Raw genomic sequence first — 9,810 nt, forward strand, 5'->3', positions numbered from 1 at the left:
CCTAGGGACAATCCACAGCCCGGGACTACTACCTGGGGGTAGTTAGTGAGCAAGGACTACCACATCTGAGGAAGTGCTCTGGCTGTCACCTGATCCTTAATCTCTGGGACAGAGCCAGAATGAGTCCCTGCTGCATTGGCAGGCGGGCCAGCCAAGAAACATTTCTCCTTTCCCCCCACTGACTTGGTCACTGAGCCAGGAAACTACCCTCAGATTCTCACATGGTAAGCAAGGAAACTACCCTCAGATTCTCACATGGTAAGCAAGATGAGGCTGACTAGGAAGGAAGAAGTCCTGGAAGAAGACAGTGAGGTCTGATCTCAAAGCCCTGCCTAGAAACCCACCGACCACTCAGTGCAGACAAGTCTGCCAGGTGCTCACTGACTGAGTCCTGCTGGCATCCATGTGAGCAGTACTGGCTTCCGACAGCATGGAGCAGCAGCTGGGCTCTGGGACTGTCCTCCCTTGCATGAGACCTTGGGTACATTGCTGAAGTACTGAGTTCTGAGTATATCCCAGAACCCTGCATTCACTAAGGATAAACCACTGGACTGCTCAGAGTGCTCTTACAGTGCTAGCCTGCTCTTTAATTCCTTACACTTCCGCTCTGAGGTGCCGCCACCACTGCTGACTGTCTCTGGATTTTATAAAGTATCTTCAGTCTTGGTACAAGAAAACACATTCTGTAATAACGCTGTAGAAGGCTAACAATATCTACCGGAGTGCTGACTCAAAGCAAACATAAAAGGCCCCACATAGGTGTGGTGGTGAATGCCTTTAACCCCAGCACTGGCACAGGCTGGTGGATCTCCCAGTTAAAGCCAGCCTGGTCTATGGAGCGAGTTCCAGAGTTCTGGGGCAGCCAGGGCTATACAGGAACACCCTGTCTCAAAAAAACAAAACTAAACTAAAAAGCCCCATATACTCTGCTCCTAAAAAGGCAAAAATCCTCAGATACAGAAAGGCTCATATATCTTTCCACTTGGGGGAAGGGGAAAAAAACAAACAACAACAACAAAACCTCAGCTAAACTGGTTCAAGGCCTAGCAAAATCTAGCCAAACAGTCTCCAGTTCTCCAGTGCTCTCTGCCACAGACAGACACACACCAACTATGGCTTCATTTTCACCACGCCTGTGAGCTCTGAGCTCCCACACTGTCTACTAAAATTCCACCTCTGAACCTCTGAAGAAGTCTTGTTCAAATGTCACCTTCTAGATGACAGATGTCAAAAACTGGAAAGAATTTATAGACACGTCATGCATTTCAAACTGCTTGCTACCCATTAAGATCCAACCCCCACCCCCAAAATAACCAAGGCCCAAAGGGTTAAGGAGCAAGAACTCTAAGTCACTGCCCTTCCCAAGGTCTCAGTCTGGAATCCAAGTCCTGACCTCCCTTTCCTCTGGGACAGGACACACCTTCAAAACCACACCCTGCTGACCGTCCATACTGAACTCCCTTCACACCAAACCCTGTTAACCTTTATTCATCCTGAAAATGAAAAACTTCTCACCCTTCTCCCAGTGAGATACCCTCTTTCTCTGTCCCCAGTGCCACTTGGCAGACTGCCACACCCAGTCCCACCCTCCAGAGCCCCGCCTAGAGAGGAGGAGTTTCCCATCCCTAGCTCTTCCCACCTAAGACAAGACTGCACTGCTTATTAGTTACCATACGACCCAATTAGCATACACAGGGCATCATTTACAGGGATAATTTAAATACATAGGCCCTATACAAGTGCCAGTATATGATCAAGGCCAAGGTGAACACATCGAGAAAGCATTGGCTACACACACACACACACACACACACACACACACACACACACGCACGCACGCACGCAGACTACAGGATCTTTAGGTATTTAAGTAAAGAGTTTAAGGCTTCACCATAGCTTTAGGAGCTCCCAAGGATCCCACACCTCAAGAGTCCCTTCCGAGAGCTGTGATGACTTCACCAACGTGGCTGTCTGGCCACAGTGGCACAGAGATCTGGTGAAGTGTGAGGGAACCCAGACTCACTGAGCTCAGGGATGGAGAAGGAGTTCTGACAGAGCTGCTAACAAAGGGCTTTCTCCTCCTGTCTTCCTCTGGGCCTGAACCTCAATTGAGGTGTGGTTGGTAGTGAATGTGACTCCAGTCAAGATGCACTACTGGGCCCCAGAGGGGCAGGTTAGGGGAACTAACTGTCCATAGACCAAAAGATGGAAACCAAGAGTCTCTTGGGAGTCACAGTATCAGATTCTTGCTATAGACAATTAGCAACAGACCCAAGGCAGAGAACCAAGAAGGCAGACACCACCTGGAGAGATGCCACCTGCCCATGTAAGCAGTGAAAGAGGAGAGGGAGGTGCCCAAGTCTGTGGAGGGGTGGGGGGCACCAAGGAAAGTTCTGTTGAGAAAGCTACAATCCACGACTAGCTAGGATTCCAAAAGACATTCTACACCCAGCATCTCAGCGACGGGAGGTGACTTGTTAACCTGAGCTGGGCTGATAGCAGCTGGGCCTGTCTCCTTCCACTCAGCAGCATTACCAGTTTACAGACAACCTGCCTGTCCTAGGATTCCCCAGTAGAGAACTCCTCCAGAGCCACAGGTTGCCCCGCTGCTTCCTTCCCCACATAAGCACCCACCCAATAGGAATGGGAATGAGCCTTTCTTCTGCTCACATGCATGCCCATCTCCACCCACCTGAGCAGAAAGGGAACCAGAATTACCACTGCATAGCCATCCTTCTCCCACACCTCTGCCCCAAGCCAGGCCCTCCCCCTTGCTCTCCAGGATAGGCCCTGAGAGTCAGCCTCACCCCGTCCAACACCACACCCCTGTTCTCCTTCAGGACTCAGTCCAACCCACAGGAGCTGTGGAAACAGACTCTGCCCCTCCTGCCTCCAACCGCACACTCTGAAAACGACAGAAAGGTAGGGAGACCTGGGAAGGAAAGGGAGGCTTTGCTTTGGAGTGTGGTTGGATCAAAGCCTGGCATTGCTTGAAAACCAAGAGCTCCACAGGACTAGCATTTGCTTCAGGCCTTTCTCCTTCCAATGGTACACTTGCCATTTTCTAGAAATCGAACCAAAAACCATTTATAATAAAAAGAGGTGTGGGTCACGTGGTGGTGATGCACGCCTTTAGTCCCAGCACTCAGGAGACAGAGGCAGGTGTTCCAGGTGTTCCAGCCAGGCCTACACACAGAGAAACCATGTCTCAACAAAACAAAATTAATCAATTAATTAATTAACTCAGGACCTCTGGAAGAACAGTCGGTGCTCTCAACCACTGAGCCATCTCTTCAACCTGACAGGTGGATTTCTATGAGTTGGGAATCAACCTGGTCTCCATAACAAGTTCCAAGGTAGTCAAAGCTATATAGTGAGTGAGACCTTGTCTCAGGAAAAAAAAAAGGAATATGAAAGAGGGGAGGGAGAGGATAGAAGGGAAGGGAAGGAAGGGAAAGAGATGGGGAGAAGAGAAAAGAAGGGAGGATGGGAGAGAGGAGGGGAGGGGAGGGGAGGGGGGGAGGAGGAGGGGAGAGGAGGGGAGAGGGAAAAAAGAAAAGAAGAAAGTGTCAGTCCCCATGTGCTCCCAGGAACTCCTGGGTTTACCTTCTCAGATTACAGTTCCATCCAAGGTATCTCCAGAGACAGCCCAGTGTCATCTATAAAGCCAGGAGAGGAGGGGCCTCTTTGCAACCTCTTGAAAGTAGCTCGAGCAGTTTTTCTCTTAATCCCCACACTTAAAAGTCTAGGTTAACTCGGGAGGCAGAGGCAGGCGGATTTCTGAGTTTGAGGCCAGCCTGGTCTACAGAGTGAGTTCCAGGACAGCCAGGGCTACACAGAGAAACCCTGTCTCGGAAAAAAACAAAAAAAAAAAAAAAAGTCTAGGTTAAAAAATCTTTTACTAAGCTGTGACTCCTCTCTGAGCAGCAGTTCCCACGGTCCTTCTACTTTAGATAAACCCCATCTCTGTTTCACACTGGCTCACCTCAAAACTCTTTTCTATATAAAAGCCAAGAATCCTGAGTTTCCCTGAGTTAAGGTCCCTAAAAGATTAAGGGACCCTGGAGCTGCTGCAGGAGAGTGTGGCACTACTAACAAATACTTGCCTAATTTAAAACCTACTTTAAAAAAAAAAAGATTTATTTATTTTTATGTATTTGCCACTGCTCTCTTTAGACACACCAGAAGAGGGCATCAGACCCCATTGCAAATGGTTGTGAGGCACCATGTGGTTGCTGGGAATTGAACTCAGGAATTCAATTTGAAGAGCAGTCAGTGCTGGAAGAGCAGTCGGTGCTCTTAACCATTGAGCCATCTCTCCAGCCATAAAAACCTATTATTTATAAGACAGAATCCAGGCTCCTTAGTGTCATGGCACTGCAGGTCTCCTGGGATCTGAACCTGCCTTTTGCTGTATCAACTCCCAAGATGTTCACTCTAATCCAGTCCACACCAACTTTCACCCAAGCTGGATCCTGGATCACCCCAATATACCTCTTCTTTAACCCTAAACTAGGGTGGCCAGCACTCCCTATTCCCTGTACTGAATGCACCCCAGTCTTACTGCCCTAGAGCCTACATTATAGAATCCTACCTGACCCCCAGGCAGACTGGTTACTTGGGTAACTACCCATCATTTACTAAGCCGTGAGCTCTTCTAGGACACTAACTAGCTCCTTCAATGAGTCCCAGTCTCATTCTAAAACAATTGTGGCATCAGTTGTACTAAAACGTCATCGGGCTGATCAGAGTCACAGGTCAGTCATCCCAATACTGGGAAGGCAGAGGCAGTATGTGGGAGTTTGAGGCCAGCCTAGTCTATAAAGTCAAGTTCCTACCCAGTCACAATACATAGCAAGACACCATCTTTAAAAAACATCCAGAACAGGCCATAAAAATCATCCATAAGCCATTTCTTCACATGATTCAGTGTTTTGTAAGGTTTTTGTTTTCATTATCACTTCCTTAAGTCGCTTTTTTACATGCTTTCCTATTTGTACCTGCCCATAAAATTTTAATAACATGTATGTATTGTGTAAGAGAATATAAATGGCTTAATTTTCTTACTCAATAATGAGTTCAAAATAACTAAAACTGTAAGTGTTAAATCCAAAATTTACAGCTATTAGTAACTTAATAACTGTATTTACTGAATGACTTTCAATTTGAAATGCAATTCATATATATGTGTGTGTAATTGTGTACACAAATTGTTCATTTCTATTAAGTCACCAATGTACATAAAAATAAAATAATTCTAAAAAGAAAAAAAAAGAAATGAGTACTGGCTGGTTTTATGTGTCAACTTGACATAGGCTGGGGTTATCACAGAGAAAGGAGCTTCAGTTGGGGAAATGCCTCCATGAGATCCAGCTGTGGAGTATTTTTTCAATTAGTGATCAAGGGGGAAAGGCCCCTTGGGAGTGGGACCATCTCTGGGCTGGCAGTCTTGGGTTCTATAAGAGAGCAGGCTGAGCAAGCCAGCCAGTAAGTAACATCCCTCCATGGCCTCTGCATCAGCTCCTGCTTCCTTCCCTGCTTGAGTTCCAGTCCTGACTTCCTTGGTGATGAACAGCAGTATGGAAGTGTAAGCTGAATAAACCCTTTCCTCCCCACCTTGCTTCTTGGTCATGATATTTGTGCAGGAATAGAAACCCTGACGAAGACAAAATGCAACCATACTTCTCTTTACAGAATCTAAACAGTTATTTTAAATAAATTTATTTTTATTTAATGAGCATTGACTGGTGTTTTATCTGCATGTATATCTGTATGAGGGCGTTGGATCCCCTGAAACTGAAAGTTACAGACAGTTGTGAGCTGCCATCTGGGTGCTGAAAATTGAACCTGAGTCCTCAGGAAGAGCAGCCAGTGCTCTTAATCAGAGTCACCTCTCCAGCCCCCTCTTTAGTTATTTAAAAAGCCGGGCAGTGGTAGCGCACACCTTTAATCCCAGCACTTGGGAGGCAGAGGCAGGAGGATCTCTGAGTCCGGAGCCAGCCTGGTCTACAGAGTGAGTTCCAGGACAGCCAGGGCTATACAGAGAAACCCTGTCTCGAAAAACCAGAGAGAGAGAGAGAGAGAGAGAGAGAGAGAGAGAGAGAGGAAGGAAGGGTCAATCATTTAAAAATCTGCTTAAAAACCAAAATCCACCCGAGAGATACTATAAGTTTCCCCACCACTATCATTTCTGTGGGTACTTAGGAAGAAAAGTATTCCCATAGTATTAGTCATGACTTCAAAAAAGATCTCCCTCCCCACCTACCCTCCCACCCCACCCCCACCCCCCAAAAACCCTAACACTAGAACATTTAAGATATTCCTAGCCCTAACTCCTCAGGACCAGGAACCTGAATAAGCCCTCAGGGGCTGAAGGACTTATCAGTCCGTTGTGGATAAGGCTCCTTCTGTCCTGCCCGCTGGATCTCCCAATCAGCACTAGCTTGGCACCTAAGAAGATCAGAGGTTTGCCATTTTAACGACTGAATGGCCAGCCCCAAACACATACACAAAAGTGAGGCAACGAGATTAGAGCCTTCTTGGCTACAATGCTTTGTCCCTTTTTACTTCCCAAAAGCATCAAACAATGGCCAGGAAGAAAGCAAAGTGCCCTGGAGGGTGTGAAAGCCTGAGATAAGCTCCCTCCGGTCTACTCACACACCTGGTGAACCTGACAGTCTTCCACACAAAGTGGAGCTCATTTTTGGTTTATTTTGGTTTGTTTGTTCTTGTTTTGGTTTTTTCTTTCTTCCTCCCCTAACACCTCCCCCGCCCTCAGACAGGGTTTCTCTGGGTAACAGAGCCCTGGCTGTCCTGGAACAGGATCTATATATACCAGGCTGGCCTTGAACTCAAGAAATTCGCCTGTTTCTGCCTTCTGGGTGCTGGGATTGAAGAGGCATGTGCCACCACTGCCCAGAGGTAGAGTTCTTTAATCCACTTACAATTAGGGATTTTTGACAAGTACTTCAAGCATACCTATAACATCCTACTGCACACCTGTTCATTCACCCTAAATGGGTCCACACATGACTTATCTCCCTGGCACTCTGGGAGACCTAGACATCCAAAGCTGTACCTTCTCTCTCCAAGGTACCAATTTTTTTTTTTTTTTTTTTTTGAGACAGGGTTTCTCTGTGTAGCCCTGGCTGTCCTGGCACTCACTTTGTAGACCAGGCTGGCCTTGAACTCAGAAATCCGCCTGCCTCTGCCTCCCGAGTGCTGGGATTAAAGGCGTTCGCCACCACGCCCAGCTAAGGTACCAAATTTAAGCACAGAGTACTTAAGCACTCAGTAGAGAGTGGATAAACGTATGCCCACATACTTGTCCACCATGAGGGTAAAACATAGATTTGGCGTGAACAAAGAGTTCCTTTGTGCCTTGTCCATTACCTAAGACGAATACCTAGCATGAAATTGGGAGCTTATCAGTGATAAGGCAAAAACTGAGGTCTGATGGAGCCATATCTTTTCTGCAGTCATGCATTTACTTAACAAACATGTATTCAAGTCTTTGTGCCAGGTTGTCTGCTGCTCTGATACCTAACTTCGACATGAGCTCTTGAGTTTGTTTTATTGGCAGTTGACAGAGTAACCTTCATCTCAATATGCCAAGACAATCCCATTTAACATCTACTGTTATGACTTGCATTTCTCCAACAGTGAGCCAGAGTCAGAAATACCACTCTATAGTTAGGAGCTACTCTGGGTCTTGATTTTTTTTTTTTCTTTATTACGGAAGAAAAAAAAAAATCCATGCTAGTCTATTTTTCTATGTGCCTAGACCTGGGTAGCCTTGAATTTGTGATTCTCCTGCCTCAGCCATCTGAGTGCTGAGATTACAGACCAGGCTCAGGATTGTTCCTTCATTTTCAATACAAATAAACATGGTTAGGGACAGGGAAGCAGCTGGAGACAAGCCTGGGATAAGCTATTGAGGCTGTACTACAGCCTCCATCATACCAAGACTGTGGCTATTTAATGTATACACGAGAGGGAACGTCTTGAGGAAGTGGGAGATGGTCAAAGGACCGTAGTAGTGTGTTACCTGGATTACAGAAAAGATCTAGGGATGTAAATTTTAAAAGCGCAGGCAACAGGTCATGCCAAAAGACTGCCTAAAGCTATAAATAAAAGTTGTCACAAAAGAAAATAGTAACAAATATTCTATCTCATTGTTTGCCTTGTGTGTCCTTAGAAGGTCCAGCAACACATCCATGCCCCCTGGGCAAGCGCTAATTCCCTGGTATGTGGTCTTGGGCCCACACTGCAAGGCTGGTCCTCAGAAAGCTCTGGTTCACCTTCTTAACTGTCTGTAGCATAAGGATCGATCCTTGGGGTTTTGATCGGTTCTTAATGTCAACGTTTAAAGCACAGTATTTACTCCTTACCAGGATCTTCTGGCAGTAAAGACAGAATCCTAACTCACTCGCCTCCTCCACATCACCCATCTATTGCATCATTGGAAATCAAGGCTTTCTCAGGCCGCGACTTGTAAAATTCAAGTCAGGTAAAATGGCAGCAGAGGCGGCGGCAGGAGCCTGACCCTCAACTTGAGAGCAGAGCGCGCGCTCCCAGCAGCAGCTGAAGGAAGCGCTGGAATCAACAGGTCGGGCGCCCCCGCCCGGGAGCGTTCAGACCCCGGCGCCGCGCGAGGACCCGGTAGGTCACTTCGGTAGCCTAGAGAGGCGAGGCCGCCGGCGATTCTGGACAAGGGACGTTTCCCGGCCGCGGGGCTCAGGCTCCGGCCCTCGGTCCCGGGGTGACTAGACAGCTGTACCCCACCCGACCGGCGGACACCTCGCGGAACTTCCACAGAAAGCGACACAGAAGTCGAGTCCAGAACGGTTCCGCAAAAGCCCATAGGGTCCAAGGAGGCTCAGGCTGGCCCGGGCTGCTCTGCCTGGCCCCGTGGGGCGCTCCTCGGCGTGAAGGACAGCCCTGCCCACCCTCCGTGCCAGCGGAGGCTCCGCATCCCTCCCACGCCCGCCGGTGCCCGGACCAGCCCGCTCTGCCTGTCCTCGCACCTCGTCCGCGTCCAATTCCACTCGGCTGCCCACGAGCGCCATGTTCCCCTCCGCGGCGGCCGCACACCCACAGGGAACTCAGAACCGACTCTTTTCTGGGCTCTGGGTTCAGCCCAGCGCGGGTGGAGGAGGAACCAGGCGGCCCCGAGCGACCGGACCGAACTGTCCCCGCCCCCGGCGCCGCGGTATCCACTGCGCACCCAGTACCCGAGCGGATGCCAGGCTAATGCCCCGCCCCCTCGCCGGATAGCCCCGCCCCGGCACGCGGCCCCCTTAGAGAGCAGCCAACCAGGTTCCGTGGGGAGGAGTCACCCACAGAGTCAGCGGGTGCTCGGGAAAAGGACCTCTGGGGTACTGGCCTCCCTAGAGGATTGGCAGGAGCCTGGCGCCCTAACTGGAGCGCGCAGAGCTGACAACCCAAGGTCGTGGCTGCGCTCCCTCTGTGGCTAGTGGTCCACCTGGTCCTTGGTCTGGAACCAGAGCGTTTACTTCGCCCAGAAGACAGAGCATCTGACAGATGCAGCTAGAGGACAGCCACGGGTCACTGGTCACCTAGAGGCATCTGACACATCACATGTCCAAGTCGGTGTGTCAAGAACATCCTCTCCAAGAGACAGGAACTCTGTTTTGCCTCTGTGTTTGCGAAGTAACGACCAGGTTTTTCTTGCTACACCATCTCTCACTCAGCCTTTTGTAAATCCAAATAGTAATTTGTGCTTGAATTATCCATGAGGATAGGGACGCTGTCTTTTTCCATGCTATATCCCTAGGACCCAGAACAGTG

The 9,810-nt window shown here is 48.7% G+C and overlaps 1 protein-coding gene across 1 annotated transcript in view; it reads right to left on the reverse strand.

The window, feature by feature from the left end:
- Positions 1-9,192, reverse strand: part of Ttc39b (tetratricopeptide repeat domain 39B) — a 100,632-nt gene extending 91,440 nt beyond the window's left edge. Inside the window, exon 1 of the mRNA XM_021159755.2 lies at positions 9,027-9,192. Coding sequence (XP_021015414.1) covers positions 9,027-9,068 — 42 coding nt within the window. The 5' untranslated portion in view covers positions 9,069-9,192. The remainder of the gene's footprint in view (positions 1-9,026) is intronic.
- Between the last annotated feature and the right edge of the window lie 618 nt (positions 9,193-9,810).

This window comes from Mus caroli, chromosome 4 (genome assembly GCF_900094665.2).
Source record: "Mus caroli chromosome 4, CAROLI_EIJ_v1.1, whole genome shotgun sequence".
NCBI classification, from domain to species: Eukaryota; Metazoa; Chordata; class Mammalia; order Rodentia; family Muridae; genus Mus; species Mus caroli.